This window comes from Cryptomeria japonica, chromosome 3 (assembly GCF_030272615.1).
Source record: "Cryptomeria japonica chromosome 3, Sugi_1.0, whole genome shotgun sequence".
NCBI classification, from domain to species: Eukaryota; Viridiplantae; Streptophyta; class Pinopsida; order Cupressales; family Cupressaceae; genus Cryptomeria; species Cryptomeria japonica.
The window spans coordinates 744,065,304-744,084,309 of record NC_081407.1 but is presented as its reverse complement, the minus strand read 5'-3'; the positions used below and the strand labels follow the sequence as shown (position 1 = coordinate 744,084,309).

The 19,006-nt window shown below is 36.3% G+C and overlaps 1 protein-coding gene across 1 annotated transcript in view; it reads right to left on the bottom strand.

Moving 5' to 3' along the window:
- LOC131042283 (E3 ubiquitin-protein ligase DA2L) overlaps nt 1–18,248 on the bottom strand; it is a 29,299-nt gene extending 11,051 nt beyond the window's left edge. Inside the window, exons 1-6 of the mRNA XM_057975621.2 lie at nt 17,469–18,248; nt 14,084–14,135; nt 13,932–13,977; nt 13,727–13,808; nt 13,443–13,605; nt 13,203–13,338 (exon numbers count right to left, since the gene is read on the bottom strand). Coding sequence (XP_057831604.2) covers nt 13,203–13,338; nt 13,443–13,605; nt 13,727–13,808; nt 13,932–13,977; nt 14,084–14,135; nt 17,469–17,660 — 671 coding nt within the window. The 5' untranslated portion in view covers nt 17,661–18,248. The remainder of the gene's footprint in view (nt 1–13,202; nt 13,339–13,442; nt 13,606–13,726; nt 13,809–13,931; nt 13,978–14,083; nt 14,136–17,468) is intronic.
- Between the last annotated feature and the right edge of the window lie 758 nt (nt 18,249–19,006).

Genomic DNA, 19,006 nt, shown 5'->3' with positions numbered 1-19,006 from the left:
CATTTGGGAGATCATTGATAGGAGATGGCATCATCAGCTTCATAGGCCCATCCATGCACAACGTATTAGCTGAATCCGACATTCCATTTTATCCCTTCTTTCAAGGCTGATGTGGATGTCCTTAATGGGCTATACTCTATCATGGAGAAGATGGCACCTGCTGGTACTACTCAGATAGAGCTTATTCGAGAGCTACAGTTGTTCTCAAATGCACAAGGGGGGACATTCTCTCGTCCTATTGCCAAAGAAAGTAGGACAACTATGATGCCGGGTAAAAAATAAATTGTAAGGCTTAATTTTAGTTTTATTGTATATTGTTAAATGAGTTTATGAGAGACTGATTTTATTTATTTTTCTCATTTCAAACTAAGATAATTGGTGGAGCTTTTTTGGCCCAATGACACCAAATATTCAGAAGTTGGTCATTCGCATCTTGAGCCAACCACGTAGCGCATCTGGTTGTGAGCGCAATTGGAGTATGTTTGAGCACATACACTCCAAGAGGCACAATAGATTATCTGTGGAGAAGATAAATGATCTCGTCTTTGTTCACTACAACCTCCGCCTCAGAATGAGAAAGAATGCATTAGCTAACATCTCTCCTATCATTCTAGGTGAGGTTGATCCTGATGCAGAGTAGGCCACTGAGACAGATCCTGCGGCTGTCTTTAGTGATGATGACACTGATTGGATCGACCAGGTAGATATAGAGGTCGAGGTTGTAGCCATGGCAGAGGAGGAGTAGAGAGCACGAGCAGAGACAGGAGATTCAAAGGCAGATACTGATAGTGACACAGATGTTCCTGATGTTGGTGAGCATGGTATGGTGTCACGGGGAGCAGCTATGGCTGCCGAATCATCCAGGACCTATCTTAGATGCCTTTGCAGGGGGTCGGGGCCAGAGGGTGCACACTCCTCTGAGCCATAGGCTTGTAGTTGTATTTACCTTTGGTATTTGTGTGGAACATTTGATGATGATCATATGATGACATGGATTTTTTATTCCACGAATTTTGTAATATTGTATACATTTGACAATATTTATATATCTATGTTTGTTATTTCCTTCATCTACAATTTGCGTTTATGCTTATGTGATTGATGTATACTTGTGTATGTAACCAAATGAGCCGAATTTGATGATGTTATTGTGTCTTTAAGGTGTATTCAATAAAGGGTGCATGAAACAAGTTTTAAATCTTTAAAAATCTCTAAATTTATTGAGTTTTTCACTTTCCCGAGTCCAACCGAGTCTGAAGCTGAGTCTGACTTCGAGTCTCGAGTTCGAGTCCCGTTTCTTTGCGTGTAACAAAGTTTGTATAGAAATTTTCAAAGAGCAAATTTAAGGATAAACTTCAAACCAGACGAGGGGATGAGGGAACCAAGGGCCTAAGTTTGGTGGGGGGACGAGGACAAGGGGGCAGTAAGGGGGTGTCGCATATGCATATAGTACTTGAAATATTACTTATAAAATGATGTGTAAGGAATAAGTATAAGAACTATAAATGAAACTTTGCCACACTATGTAAAGTTTACACTCGTAAACATTAGAAACATGAGAATGATTGCATTGAAATTTGAAATTTGAACATTAACAATGGTGGGCAGGGGTTTGGAACTTTGGGAGTGAACCAAGAATAAGTATAAGAATTGCAAATGAAACATTGGCATACTAAGTGAAGTTTAAACTAATAAGCATAAAAAATATGGGAATGTTTGCATTAACAATTAGAATGGTGGGTGGAGGTTTGGGGTCAAGGGGTAGTGCCCCTTGTGGGGGTTTGTGTCAGAGCCCCCAACGGGGTCAACAGGCAGCACCCCTTGTGGAAGCCCGGGGGCAGAGCCCCCAAAACCTCACAAACCTTCATTACGAATGTCATTTTCACAAAATTTTGACCGTTTTTTTTGTTTAGGGTTGGAGTTTCTAACTGGGGACGAGAAGATACTCCATCATCCTTGACATCCCCCACATCTTGGTAGTGTCCGAGCAGCGGTGGCGGTACAATGGGGGGACGTTTCCTCCACATCCCCTTATCCTGAAAACATCGGAATCTTGGTGAGGGGATGGGACTCTGGTGGGGGGGACGCGTCCCCATGGTTCAATGCTTGAGACTCAAAGAAACTAAAATCCCTTCTTAAACAACTGGATTGATGAATTGAGAGGGAAGTTGATCAGTGTGACCTTTTTGATGTGCTTTATGGCAACAATATTATAAGTTGGTTATGTGAAATCTGATTTTCTTTGCCCGTATCATTTTTATTCCATACATAGGAAGTGGTCTAAGAATAAATATTTTTTATTGCTGCAAAATTCAATATTTGTTAACACCTCTGTTTACAGGAACACTTTAAAACCAAGGTGTACATGTACCAGACGTCAGTTCTGGTCTAGGTATGCCTCAAGTATAGCCCCAGAAAACATATTTAACCTGCATACATCCAAGGTGAAACATTTTTTATTGCTGCATCACCCAACATTTGTTAACACCTCTGTTATAAGGTGTGCCCAAGGTGCATCCAAGATATAGCCCCAAGGGTCCCACTGGAGACCTCTGTTATCTGGTTAAGGGTCCCAGTCAAGGTATGACCTAGGTATATGCTTAGTACAGCGCCAGACTATGGGCCCGGCCAGGGTTCGCCCAAGCTAAATCTATAATCCAAGGTTGCGTTTGGCCATCACTGTGTACCCCAAGGCCCCAGACAAAGAAAAAAATTAAATAAAAAAAAACAGAAAATCAAAGAGTTAAAAATAGAAAAAAATTAACTAACCTAAAACTAACCACTAAGCATTGTTGTATCTTGAACATATACAAAATGTTTTGATTTGACATTAACAATTGAAAATGAATTATCAACTATACATATATATATATGATCATACCCAACTGTACCGAACCCTGGTTAAACAAATCAGCAAATCACCATACTCAAAGACAATACGCCCTTGAAATATAACACCAAACCTCATCTAAATATGTTCTTAATAACACTGCAAAAGTTTCAAAAAATTGATAGTGAGCACTACAAGAGACAGAGGCATGACATGGTAGCATAATACTTGTGATGAAAAAATGCTATGCACAATTTTAGGATTGAAGATTGCTACAATTTTTCTAGTATGTAGGTTCAAATCTGTATATCCTGGGGACTTATGAACCATGATCAGCTGGCAAGCACAAGAAAAATCAAAGACATGTCAACCAATAAAAATAATCGAGAAAAACACATCATATTTATAAATTTATGATAGAGAAAGTTTAGTAACTACACAACTATACTTATACAAAATTAAAAACTTCCGATAAGAGTTCAGATCAGTAGATCTTTGGAGATTTAAGCATTGTAAATTTGTAACCAAGCTGACTGAATAAACTATAAGAAAATGGTAACTACAGCATATAATATCACATATAATCCTTAGGATTGAAAAAATGAATATCAGAATTCAAAACCTTTGTTGTATTTTACATGTGTAAACGAACACATCCTCTTTTTTTGAATTTTTCCTCACATCCCAAGGACGTTCTGGATGTCCCCGGCATGCTTCCAGATTTCAAACAATACATGAGGATATCCAAGTGTTCCCAAGGAATTGAGATATGTGAAAAAGTAAAGAAATTTGTTAAGCTGCCAGCACAAAACGATGCGTAAAAAATCACACATGCATCCCATTTGCATGCATGCAATCTCACCTTACAAGATTCTCTTATGGCAGCTAAAAATAGGAGTCAAAGATGCCTTAGTAACTTCCTTGTCATAGATCTCTTACAAAGCAAACCCAAATCATAGGTACTACTACAATGAAATTCTTGTATCATAGATGTTCTGCAAGGGAGATCCAAATGGCAAGATTAATTTCAAAGAGGAGAATTCAAAATTGCCTCTCCAAATGTGGGACCCAATTCTACGTAAGTGGGATGCTTTCCAAATATGTATTCAAGGTGTACAACACCTTTCTAACAATCTCCCACTTGTATACTTTGCAATGGGGCTTCAAAACATAAATTAGTAGCTAGGGGCAGCAATGCCCATAGCTTTCCTACACCAAAAGAATTCTAAAATGCTCACTAACTTCATCAATGAATCAGTGACATTCTTCAAGGCATCAACCTTCTTTGTAGGTAATACATGGTCTCCAGCCTCAACAACAACCGATTAATCACTCATAGTGCTTACCTAAGTCACCAGGTTCGAATTCGAATTCGAAGTTTGACAACTTTGAAATTCGAATGAAGTTCGATGAGGAAAAAATTCGAAATGTATAAAATTCGAATTAAATTCGCCATATGTAATTTTTAAATTTTTTTAATAAATATATGTAATATATCTATAAAATTGCCTAAATAGTTTAACATTAATAAATAGATTTGAAATCATTACAAAAAGATGACATATTTATAAAATATAAACCATAGAAAACATATGCTAGGGCACGAACGACAGCAAAAACGGCAGGCAAAAATTGCAGGTGAACTTCTCCTGCAGGCTGCGACTATCACGGGTCCGCGACTACTTCTCCGGCGACTTCTCCTGCAGGCTGCGACTACCGCAACTCATGACAGACTGAAGATGTGTTTAAAAAATATTAACAGAAGAAGCAAAAACAAAAAACAAAAAAAATTGACCAATTGAATTTCAACGATTTTTACTGCATGTTTTGAAGTTCGGCGAATTTCAAATTCAAGGATGAAATTCGGCCGAACCTGGTGACTTAGGTGCTTACCATACACTTGACTAGTGATCTAGTGCAAACTCCTCTTGCCAATGTCACTGCTCCCCAAACCATCTTGCAATTCTGTTTGTCAAAGAATAGCACACCTCCATCATTCATCTTACTCACAGATATCAGATTTCTTGCTAAAACTGAAACATGGAGAGCTCCATGGAGTGACATAATCCTCCTAAACTTTCTTAAACAGAACCTTTACACTGATTTTAAGAGTTGAATCATGTCCTAAAAGGATACAGTCTCCATTAAATATTTCATATTCAGAAAACCACTCCTTGTGAGTAATATGAAATGAAACACCAAATTTAATCACCCATGCATCATGGCACTCCTGTACTGGAAGATGCAAGTAAACATTCTGTATTCCTTCAATGCAGATATCCAATCCTATAGAAGAGGCACTCAAATCATGTCCTAAAAAGATACAATCTCCATTAAAATTTTCATATTCAGAAAACCACTCCTTGTGAGTAATATGAAATGAAACATCAAATTTAATCAGCCATGCATCATGGCACTCATGTACTGGAAGATGCCAAGTAAACATTCTCTACTCCTTCAATGCAGGTCTCCAACCCTATAGAATAGGCACTATTGAGTCTTTCACAAGAAGTCCATTACATATGTCACATGAATCATGGTACTCGTGTACTGGAAGATGCCAAATAAATATTCTCTACTCCTTCAATGCAGGTCTCCAATCCTATAGAAGAGGAACTATTGAGGCATCCACAAGAAGTCCATTACATATGTCACATGAATCAATGCATACAGATATAATGTCTAACATAGAAAGGATCAATACCTACTTAATGCTTGGTGTTGTGCCACCCCTCCCCTTCCTTGCCCCAAGCCATCTATAGAGGGGCTATAATGTGGGTTAATACTAAATAGTTATAGCTGAGCCCCTACCCATATAGCCTGAGTGTAATGCCTCATTTAAATTTTTAGCATCCCAGAGAGAATATTTTGTAACACCTGATCAAGTTTAATTTTTTAATTTCTATAGAATGATATATTTGCAGAAAACTATAATCTTTCCAATTAATATTTATCATAATTAAAAAAATATAACCCAATTTTTTTGTACTGCTTGCAGGTTTACTTATTCTGCTGATGAAATCGGAATATTCTTGTAGCCCTTACTAGCATGCTGCAGCTGGGCCCACTTCAAAGTATAAATAAACAATTTTCAATGATATTGAATCCCAACAAACAAATATGAAATATGTAAAACTTTACCAAAGATGCAGCGATTCCGTTTTTCTAGCCATATTTATTAATAATATCAGCATTTTTGTCTCTTCTGACTGCACTGTGGATCCTTGGCACTCAAAATCTCCCTTTGATTACTTTTGGAGAGTAGTTTTAGAATGTGATGGCTATATAAAGGATATTGAACTTTAGAAAGTTGATTTAGGCAGCAATATTACTTTAGTTATAGAGCAATGACCAGTCTTCAAACAACTCCTAATCTGCCATCATAATATTTAAGGCCAATACAATTCAGATAATATAATCCACCAATTTTGCTTTTCTGGCAGTAATTCATTCCTCACCGCTCAACAATGATTAATATGATATTTAGCACAATGAACAGATCTTAAAGTATTATACCATATATACATCAACTCAAAATTGAAATCTTTAATAAGCTTTTGAAACAAACCCTCTGCACAATGGTGATCACTGACAGCTGACACTGAGTTGCGTAATAAGGGAGAGAAGTTATGCTGAATTGTGTGAGTATAGCAGTATAATTTTCAGATTTAACAATTTTTTAACAGTAGTTTCTGAACATTTTGTCAATTAATCTTACTCTTGGACCCTTTCTATTGCAAGCAGTAACGCCCACGAGCTCAAAAGTGGACCAACTAGGGATAACCTGCATCTCTTATTCTAAAAAAGAGTATGATTTTATTGTCTGATCCATGGATGACAACTCCATGTTTTAAAAACCTAAACTGACTGGACAGTTTCACCTCACAATATGCATTTCAGCTGGGAATAATATTTCATAATTCAGCTTGGAATAAAATTTCATAATTGAAAGAAAAACACACTAGTGTTTTGATTAGTAAAATCAAAAGCTTGTTGGAGTAAACAGTTCCTACTGTCTACAGTTTACTTAAGTTTACTTAGGTGAACACATTAATGAGGTAGATGGATATTGTTGAGTCTTATTTGGAATCTATTATCCTAGAGGATATTGTTGGGTTCTATCAGGACTCTACTTCCTCCATGTTGAGACACTTGTCTCAACCTTGTCCATTCTTCCTACTACCCTTGCCTATTTAAGCAAGGCTAATGTTCATTGTAAAATACCTCTTAACTCAATACAACAACATGTATTGAATCTCTCTTAACTGTGGAGGATGTTCTGCAAATTGGTTCCTCGGTAAGGTGGAAACACCCACAAAGCTTGCAGTTTTAACATTAATATAAGTATGTGTCATGTCCCCTTTTGTTAAAAATTGGCTTTTGGTCAATATTAACCCATTGTATTCTTCTATGGGTTAATCATACAAGATTAAAGGGAATAATTAATTTAATATTTATGAATGTCCAAATATTTTCAATATCAAAAGTACATTCAAATATTAAATTAAATATTTGGAAACACTTAGTGGGTAGTTGGATTTTGTGCCATAATGGAAAGTTTAAAATATTTCTAATTATGACTTTCCCACCAATAGTGTAATGGAAAATTGAAATATTTCTAATTAATGAAAAAGTGGAGTTGAAATTTAAAATATTTCTAATTAATGATTTTCCCACCTAGTGCAAATTTGGAAATTAAGAGTGGAGTGGAAATTTGCCAAGGCTGGGGTCCCATGGAAGGAGACTTCCTAAAAAATAGAGCTGGAGCTGTTGAGATTTTTTAGGAAAAAATTAAAGTTGCTGGTCCAATGAACTTTGTAGTGTAGTTCAGCTTAAAAATTTAAGCTCCAAAATTTAAGGAAGCTGGTGGTCTCATGAATATAATATCTTTGTTTTCTATACTATGTGCATAATTAAAACAAATAAAAATAATTCATTTCCCTCCAAAACTAGTTTTTAATAGAAATTAAACTTAGATGTTTGATAAGTGGCAGATAACATCCCTAAGCTTGTGGGGCAATTTCTAGCCCCACCCCTTTTTCACCTGCTCAAATTTGCAGGCCTAAAAAGTAGGGGCTCCTATTTTTGAGGAAACGATTCTAAATAATTCCACAGCACACAAAAAAATTAATCCATGGGACCACCTCTTCCTTAAAAATAGAGCTTAAGCCCCCCTCATGGGAACCCTGCCTCCCATGGGAGGGGCTTAAGTTCTATTTTTAAGGAAGAGGCGGTCCCATGGAGATTTTTTTGGGGGGGCTACAGGATTATTTGGAATCTGCTCCTAAAAAATAGAAGCTCCTACTTTTTAGGCTTCCATTTTTAAGCAAGTGAAAATAGGGTGGGGCTAGAAATTGCCCCACTAGCTTAGGAATTGTATTTGCCACTTGGCAATCAGAAAAAAGTTGAGATGAGTTTCACCAAACATTTTAGAGGGAAAATAGAAAAAACAAATTATTTCATTTTTCACTGCTGCTCATGGGACCAATAGCTTCCTTCAATTTAGGGGCTTAAATTTTTAAGCAAAACTATGCTACACATTTCATGGGACCACCCACTTTAGAAAAATTCCTAAAAAATCTCTGCAGCACCCGATCTATCTTAGGAAGCCCCCCTCCATGGGACCTTAGCCTAAGTTGCCAAATCAGAATCAAGGATGTGAGTACAGTATGCCGGTACGACAATTTTTTGTGGGGAGGTTGGGTACGCCCGTACAAAAAAATATAAAAAAACATATTGTGAGATTTTGCCAAGATCAAGGGCACAATGAAAAGTATTAAAATAGAGACAAAAAAATGACAAGAACAAACTGTATTCTCATCAATATGAAAATGATCAACTGGATTCACCAATACAATGAATACAGGCCTTCTTATTTAGGCAAGGCCATATGGATGTATGAGCACACAATCATGACATGTGGCTCAATGAGAAACAAGGGTAGGTAAGAAATACTAGGGGTAGGTAGAAGAAATAATATAATATTCCACAAGAGGTGGATGACCTACTGAATGTGGAGTGTAACAACAAAACAAGACCACAAAAGGTGGAATTTCTCCTACAAGCTCTATCCCTATGTGCACACTTCCCTAAGTGTCTCAAATCCAAACTACGAAGAAATGCATTATCTTAAGTTAACTTAATTAAAGTGTAATAATATCCATAATGAATATTTATTTACACCAACACCCCCCCTTAAGTGCAACTTAGGGGAATGAAGACTCAAGTCAACCATGCAAGATGGGTCCCGGCTACTAGGCCATGATAGGTACATGTACAATATGCAAATGCAAGAAAAACTATGCAATGCAATCTCTCACAAACCGAGAAAGGGAGAAAACCTAGTGGGAAAAAACTCCACCCCAAAAGAGGATGATTGTCCTTTTTCCTGTTGTGGCTGTGACTTAGATTGCTTCTTCTTCTTGTTGGAATCTTTGCCTTGACTTCCTTGATTCCCTTGATTAGCCACCAAAGCCTTGGACTTTGAAGACTTGAGAAACCCCATGTTCAACAACTTAGATTGTTCCAATATCAACATTTCTGTGAAAGCATCAAATGAAGGCATAACATAGAAACTCCCCACTGTCAAACGATGAGTTTGGAAGCTAGACACGAATGTTGCATATTCTGGTGCAAGCTTGTCCAACAAGTTGAATATCAACTAAGCATCCTTTTTGTCAATTCCACAATCCTTAAGCTTTGCTCTTAGCTCATTTGCTTTGGTGACATAATCTTGGATTGTATCAAAACTCTTGGGATCCAAGTTGGTGAGCTCATTGTCAATCTTATAACCTCTGATTTCATCAACTTGACCATACAATTTCTAAAACAAATCCCAAGCATCTTTGATTGTAGTACACTTTTCAATATGAAAGATGAGGTCATCTGATACAAACTTGCACAAAGTTCCAAGAGCCATGCAATTCTTAGTGAGCCATTCTAACTGAGCATTAGGATCAACCTTAGGATCAGGGGGTGCTGCTATTGTTCCATCTATGTAATGCGTGAGACCTTTTTCCATTAATTCGCTCCATACTTTAATTTTCCATGATGCATAATTATGTGGAGTTAAAGGTGGAAATTTATGAGGACTCATTGCAACAAAAATGAAAGAGCACAAGGAAAGAGAGGCACAATCACACAAGACACCCCACCAAATTCACTCAATCAAAGAACCCCCCCAAAAGTGATGATTTGGCACTTTATACTTAGTGCATGTACAATGGGCCACTTGCAAAAAATGGCAAAGTGGACTTCTGATTTCAATTTTACAACTGCCTCAATAAAGCCAAAAGAGACTCAAACTAATAATGCAAGAGATCTAAAACTAAGATCCAAGCAATTTACAAGTACCAAATAGGCCAAATAAGACCAATATCTAAAAGTACAATTTCTACTTAAAATCTCTGAAATCTGATCATAGATTATGAAAGTAGATGAAAAAACATGCACTTTCAAAAAAAACGACACCTGGAAAGGAGGTCGTATGAGCTCAAACGAGGCCTTTGAAGTTGCAGAATTGAAGATTGGACAGGTACAGCTGAGAGAATCTGAAAATTCCAAAAACCCTGTGCACCAAAACCAGAAAATAACCACACCATTGCGAAGAGCACGAAAAATTAGCCCAAATCAAAAAAAATTGCACCCAAAAAGGAGCAAAATTGAGCAAGTTATGGGCCTCCAAAGTTGACCCAAAAATCCAAATTGCTCAATGGAGAGGGGTCTAAAAATTTCCAAAGAAAATGCTGACTGGGCATTGACTGGGCGCTGGCTGTGCGCTGCTGACTAGGCAGACGCTGACGTACCATCCGAATTGGGCAAAAATTCCTTCACACCCAAAAATCGATTTTCGCCAAAATAGGTCGAATTTATACTCATTTTTTATGGAAACGGCCTCTCGAACGCAATCGTGAGGTCGAAAACGCTCCAAGATGCCTCCAAAAAGCGCAATTCCTCAGATCCGAAAATAGAAGCCTTCCACGATGTCTCCAAAAACCAATCAATGAAGCCCCAATGGCTCTAATACCATGTGAGATTTTGCCAAGATCAAGGGCACAATGAAAATTATTAAAATAGAGACAAAAGAATGACAAGAACAAACTGTATTCTCATCAATATGAAAATGATCAACTGGATTCACCAATACAATGAATACAGGCCTTCTTATATAGGCAAGGCCATATGGATGTACGAGCACACAATCATGACATGTGGCTCAATGAGAAACAAGGGTAGGTAAGAAATACTAGGGGTAGGTAGGAAAAATAATATAATATTCCACAAGAGGTGGATGACCCACCGAATGTGGGAGTGTAACAACAAAACAAGACCACAAAAGGTGGAATTTCTCCTACAAGCTCTATCCCTATGTGCACACTTCCCTAAGTGTCTCAAATCCAAACTACGAAGAAATGCATTATCCTAAGTTAACTTAAGTAAAGTGTAATAATATCCATAATGAATATTTATTTACACCAAAACACACACACATATATATATATATAAAGTTATATTATATTAAAAAAAGTTTAACATAAAAGAGTAATAGTAAATATTGAAAAGTCATAGTATGATAGGAATACCATATCAAATATGGATAGAAGTTAGAACTACTTTTCAAAACTTTCTAATATAGATATCATTTAATATGACATGCATATATATATATATATATATATATATATATATATATATATATATATATATTAAAAAAAAACAAATTGAGTACGTCTTTCAGAATGTGCAGAAAGCTTAATGTTTGTCATGCACATGTTTATGTAACTGGATTTTTCGGTTCAAAAGAGGGAGCCACCCCCTTTTGTAATGCTTATACACACACACACACATATATATATGTATATGTGTGTGTGTGTGTGTCACAAATTGAACTAAATAATAAATATTAAACTTAATAGATAACCAAATTAATAATAATTAATATAGATAATATATTATATATTTAACAAATATTTTATACACCCATAAATTAAGTTTAGTAAACAATATTCTTCATTTATAAAAATTAATAAAATTAATAATTATTAAATAAGATATTAAATTTACTTTTTTCAATAATTAAAAGCAATTTTAAATAGAACCATCTAAGAATTTTCTTTTAATTAAATAAAATTCTAATAAATTAAAAAGCATTTCCGAAGACCCTAGTAATATTTAGACTTCTAAATATAAAATTCAAATGAATTAAAAACGATATTGAAAGTCAATTTATACGCTAATGTTAATATATTTAGTTAAGCGAAAAGATTGTCTAAATATTTTCTTCCGCATGCATAAAAAATCATGTTAAATTAAATTTTTCCCCCAATACGGTTGAAATATACCTAGCTCATGGAATGTCACACCTCTCTCCCGTCACTCAGAACTGTTATAGACTGGAAAGGCGGATGATTCAGATGGTTCTCTTCATTGAAACAGATTTACAACGAGATACCGACAATGAATCCTGAGGTGACAATGTTCAAGGAGAAAAATAAACCCTTCAAATATCATGTTTGTAGTTGAAATGTTCCGAATTCAGGTTCAAAATCCCCATTTTGTCGCTAGAATCGGTTGGATTTGACATTTAAAACTAAAAAACGTTTCAAGCAAAGCAAATCCGTATCCTGGTCGAATCCATCGACAATTCGAACCAATATCCGATTCCAGGACATTTTGTACCCGAAATCAGCCTGTAAATGTGACGATTCGGTAACCTAGGAAATTTGTAATATTTCCAATTAATGATTTTCCCACCAAATTGGCATATTTTGAGAAATTGGATCTTTATGCCATTTTTGTATGAACTTCATGTTCTACAATATTCTTCACTGGACGGAAACCCATTGGAGATTAGACGCTTGTGGATGGAAACCCATAAGTTTCAGGTGGATAGTGGACGAGACCCCATTGTTCATATAGAGCAGCTTCATCCAGAGGTTGCATTGGTGCTTCAAGATTTTAGCAGTTCAGCAGTTTTCCATTGTTTGTGTGAAGGGCTTCATTGATATTCTTGCAGTGATTCCAAATGTGTTTTGTAGGGTTTGTTGCTGTTATTAATCTTGTATCAGATCATATGCTCTGTATTTTCCATTTGGAAATCAAACAGTATCAGTGAAATTTGGGTTTTTTCAGAGAAATTTGGTTTAATATTTGTGAATCTATTTTCCAAATCTGAGAATAATATTGCATTTTGGGTTGAGGACATTACAGCATGCCTAATTTATTAAACCTTTCCTTGTATAGATGAAAGATATAAAGTGGCATGAGTTCTTAACAAGGCATGCATATAATTAAAGATGACAATCCTTAACAATCACAATAAAATTAAAAAAGGATAGAAAAAGCCAGAATAAAAGAAAGACGTGGTCACTACCTGTTTTGTCTGCCCTGCAAGGGTTGTAAGTCTTGTGGCCTTGCAACAGCAACACCAGATGAACTTTGAGTAGCATGAACCTCATTTGGCTCTGATGAGGAACCATGAGTACCACAGACACTATTTACATCTTCATCTGTTAAAATCAACTCACTTGTCATGCATAATTTAATGGAGTCTGGTAAATACAGATTCCAGAAAGTGAAGAAAATGCAGAATACCAGAATTTTGCTGCAATACCTGACATTGCATTTGGATTAGTAAGGTCTAGTCGCTCTATTTCTTCAGGTGACATCATCTGCTCACCATGTATAGGCTCTTGTCTTCTCTGAACTCTCTCTTTCTCAGCTTGAAGTTCTTCTTGCTGCATCCTTATTTTTGCCTCAATCACCTTCTGCTCTTCCTGAAGACAAAATCATAAGGAAGAAGTCAGTTACACATTCAGCAACCGATTGCAAAAAAAAAAAAATGTGCTCAAGCAAAAGAAGATTTGAAAATCCAAGAATGCTCCCATAGTATCTTACAGCTTGTTCAATGCCTTTTTCTTCCTGTGTTTTACAACCTCGATACTCCACAGCATAGTTTGAAGTTTTGCAAAAGGGACATCTTAGAAAGTTAAAGAAACAGCAAACATATAAACTGCCCCACGAGATATTCATATATCCTAATATCTCTAGGTCAGAAGATGAGAAATGAAAAGGGTAAACTCAAAATCTTCTATAAGGATACTGCGTAGGGCGAGCAGAATGGGGAGATTTCATCTGCAAGAAACATTCTGTAACACAGGTAAAATCAGTGCATTGGTCCATTGTCATCATATATCATAACCAATTATGGAATAACTTGTTCAAAGTGTAAACTTTAAGATCTGACAGACTCACCTGTACAAATTCCTTTCATACAGCATCTTGATCTGTTAAGGCTTGGATAGTACTGAATACAACATAAGAAAACACAAATCAGAATATCACTTTCATTGGATTAGAATTGTTTAAACAAAAAGAAATGGACTGTTTAAAACAAAACTGATCCATTATTTTGTCAAAATTGATGGATCATTAACTAAAAATTGAAAATGTGAACTGTATGTTCTACAGGAAAGAATTTGAGATTGATATCTGTAAACCTGTGAAGTCCACAACCTAAAGACAAGAAAAGTAAGAATCAAAAAAGAAGACGAAGAACATGGTGCTATTGGTTAATAAAAATAAATCTTACAGGGCAATTAATCTTAGAGGATAACAACTATAAGAACCATTTAGAATGAAATTCACTAGAGTAAAATACTGAAATATCAAAATTAAGTGCGAGTTTTATTATTTATTCAATGAATGTCACAATAAATTCCGTTCCTGCAAGACACTGGAAAAGTGGGCATCAAACAAGAAAAAAAAGCAACAAAGAACATGAAGCAAATACATCATTGTAAATAACTGGAAACCAAATAGTAAAACATTTTAGCTGATGGATCAGCTATCATATACAATAATAATTTCACTTCATCTCTAAGCGGTGATCAGAATCTGTGGTGCATACACAGAAACATAGTCAAATGCTATTATCTATTGGCACAAAAGCCTTAATCTTCATAAACTACAGAATAAAACTATGGATTGTGAACCAACCAATGCAAAAAGTTCTTCAGATTCTCAACACAAAAAAGGAGAAAAGCATATTGATTCCTCCTTTCATGACAGCATAAATTCGTTCCTTTAGAATACTATAAGTGTGACATCCAATACTCAAGTAAAGGCATTTCAAAATAACAAAGCAAAGTATGAAAATGTCAAAAGACACAAGTTCAAATGCTCAAAACCCATATCCAAACAATACGGCTTCCACATTTTGCACTGCTCTGTGTTTACCTTGTGTGAAGTAACAGTACCCAACTCTAAGAATAATGTCATAGCAGTTCCCTGAAATCACAAAACTTATAAACACAACTCAATGATTTTAATGGATATGATGTTAGCTTGAATCTCCAGTTCTTTAGTACCAATCACAAAGAACCATCCAGATCAATAGCATTCCCCTAGAATACCACAATTCCAAAATACGCAAGAAATACCCAGATCAACTCAGGTAAATTGTCAACAGAGGTGGACATGTAGAATGGCATTCCTTTATCAATGATTCACCCATGTACAAAAATCCAAAGCATTAAATTACGTGAAATATTAATTCTTCTATAGTTCTATGTATAGCTTTGCATACAGCTTGATACATTTTACACATGTATTTGAAGTGAGCTCAAATTCTCTTCTCTCTGCAATGCCATTCTCATAGAAGCACCCAGAAAAGTAGCATTTCCCAAGAATCTTATATTTTCAAGAAAATATAGCAATATTTAAATTGACTACAGTGATAATATGGAAACAGAGCTGGGTCCTCAACGTGGCATTGATTCAACAAGCAATGGTAAGAATGTTCAAGTTTTAGATCTTGAATTCCTAGTATTTCTAGAAATAACCCTGCACACATCTTAATGTCTTTAGTGAGCATAATTATGTCTCTAGTGGGCATAATTATGTCTTTAGTGCACATAATTAGACTGTATTAATTCCCTACTCATCAAAGCCCTTCCCAAACATACATCCAAAATAATAGCATTGCACTAGAATCTCACATGAGGAAAAATAGAGATACTCATATTGATTGCAGTGATAATTTATAAACAAAGCTTGGCACTTAAAGTGAGAACAATTCAACAACCAAAGTGAAAATGTCCTAAGCATAAAATCAATTGTGAAACGGACATGCCAAGGCCAGTTAAATTCTAATGCATCCTAATGCCGTTTTGGACGTACGTGGAATGTACTGACATTTCTTTTCTCTACAATGGAATTCACATATTAGTACCCAGAAGAATAGCATTCCCCTAAAACCACACAATATCAATTAAAAAATAAAAATATGGAAATTATCTAGAGTGCTAATTTATTAATAGCGATGGTAAGAATCTCCTTAAGCGTATAATTCTATGCATAACTCTGCAATCTCAAGCAAAATCCATTAATGCCAAGTTTTTTATATATAATTCTGCATACGTCCTTGTGCCTTTCTGCAATGTAAATGGAGTATATTTCAATTCCCTTTTCCCCAATGTCATTCTTTAAAAGCATTCACAGCAATACTGATTCCCTTGAATCTTCTCACAATTCTGACAAAACTAACATCATGCCTCATGTTGTATGGTAAACTGGCGAATGGAATTGGTGAGTAAGGAGCCACTGCAGTTCAATTCCCTTTGTCTATGTCCTTCATGGCAGTCAAATATATTTCAAAGTGCCCATCAAAATACAGTCAAATATTCAAAAACAATACCCAATTTCACTACAGCGGTAAAACATTAACAGAGCATGGCCTCATAATTCCATCAGTTTGACAATCAAGGAATCCCTGATAGTGAAATGTTGATGCTGAACCAATTCCTTTGAAACCATAATAATCCTACAGATAATTTTGCACACAAGCTAAAGTCTTCTATTGATGTATGCGGTATCAGTTCATATCCCTTACCCTTAATGCCATCGCACTAAGAAGCACCTAGAGCTATAACTCGACTGATTCGGTATGTAGGCAAGTACTATACCATTAGTGAAACTTTTCTGTTATGTAGTCGAGGAGTATCTCTTCCATCAAAACTCACCAGGTACGTTTAGCAAAGCTTGTCCTGTTACAAGTTACAACAAGCTTAATTAACCAGCAAGGGAGCAAACTTTACAGGAATTGAATCCAGGCCATCGTCTTGGAGTTCGCAATCAATTCTATTGTACAGAGCCAATATCGCTTCCAGAGAAACTCACAATTTCAATTGCAAACTCACTAGTCATCACAGTTTGACTAGCTTGTTACAGAAACTTGGCATTTCTATCCTAATACGACAATACTTTTTCCTCAAAATCTTACAATTTAAAGAGAAAAATCACTCGCACTATTTAAACATAATACTCCACGTACTCTGCGGTCACAGTCCAATGGTATAAAGGCACAAAATTCAATCACAGCGAATCAACAATTTCAACAAACACAACTCTATACCCAGAGGTTAACGCCCTCAGAGCAAGTTACAATGTTCATCAACACCTAAAGCAATGGCATGCTAATTCCAAAACCTTAAACGTAACAATAACCCCACAAAACCCCAAAATCTTACCATATCCCACTAAAATTAATCCCCCGATAAAGCCTCCGCACAAAATAGCAAAGAAATAAAAACCCACAAAATTCAGAAGCACAAAAAGCATTAAAGTTCCACAAACTTACCAGGAAACAAATTGGACACTCATCAAGATCACCGATGTGCTCTTCACCTCCAGGATAACAGGGAGCCAACTTACCATCAAGAATAAGCTTTCTCAACTTCTTCTGATCAACATCCCTGTGTTGATACAAACCCTGCGGCCTCGTAAACCGCTCGTCCACGACATGTCTACGCCGAGTAAATTTATTCCCCATATTTCCTTCAAACTTCACGCTCCGCTTCACTTCACTTCCAACTAAACCCTAAAATTCACGTCACAAACCCTGGCAGCACTTTTCAATTCTTCCATGACCTCGAAAACCACCGCAACAGAATCAAAACCTGTCCGATATCCGTAAAAATCCAAACACATAGAGTTCAAACCGTTGAAACGCGCCGAATTTCTTCCCATCAAACCCCAAATTCAAACCTCGGGTAAATATCACGTTTTTGGATTAAATTTCGCACAATTAACCGCCAAATCGGACAAATTTGCAATAAACAAAAAGGTTCCCTGGAGCCGATAATCAGGGCAATGAATGAACCAAAAATAGTAGGTCTTCGGCTCAAATTTAACAAAATTTTCAGCCAAATCAGACAAATTTAGTCTCACTGCAAAGCGCTCGTCAATCCCTAACTCAATCGGCGACCGATCGACAGACTTATCGCGATCCCTCCTTATTATTGCAGTCGACGCCTCGAGAAATACGGAATCCCAATTATTCAGCATTTCTATGCATACATTCTAAAGGCGAAAAATATACCAACCAAAAAACACAAACCGAAAAAATAAAGCGAAGGTATCTCATCTAACGTCGAATATCTTACATGTGAAATACCAATCCATGGTTAACTTTACGAGGGTGGAAAAAAACTACCGCAGTACAAAAGGTAAAATCTCAGCTCTTACCTCGTTCGGGGTGAAAAGGAGCGGTGAAATACAAGGTGAAAGCGGTAACTTGTCGCCATCAATTTCAGAAACCACGTGCCCTGAAAATATCGTACGGTACATAACTTCCCTAACGTACCAAACGGTAGAATCTACCCGTCCGCTATCCCTTAACTAGCAAGCCGTTTAACGTCTACGAGCACCGTATTCAAACATCCAATATTATTACTCTCTTCAAATTATTTAGCCGTAAATTTTTTGTTACCAAATCTTTTCAACGGTCCTTTTATAGAATTGCCTTAACGTGGACCAAATTGCCGGTACGTGCATATATTCCCAGATCTCTGGAATCAATCAGCGCCTTACACGTTTCGAAATTCGAGCGTGTATAATTTTTTTCCTTTTGTCCTGTTCAGTCTTCTAAAACACGTTTCCCTGTCGTAGGGCCCACCATAAGGGAGACTAGATGCTCCTGTGGGACCCACAAAAAGAGAATATTTTACTCGTGTTGGATTTATTACTAGGCATTTTGGACCAAAAATATCATTTAGTAGCGCCCCACCACATATAGCCCTGCCCTTTAAAAGGAAGTCCTTTTTCATCACAATACGGCTTTTTTTTAATCGGTGAGTGGAGGAGACCAGGAAGAATGAAAATTATTTTCTGATTTTT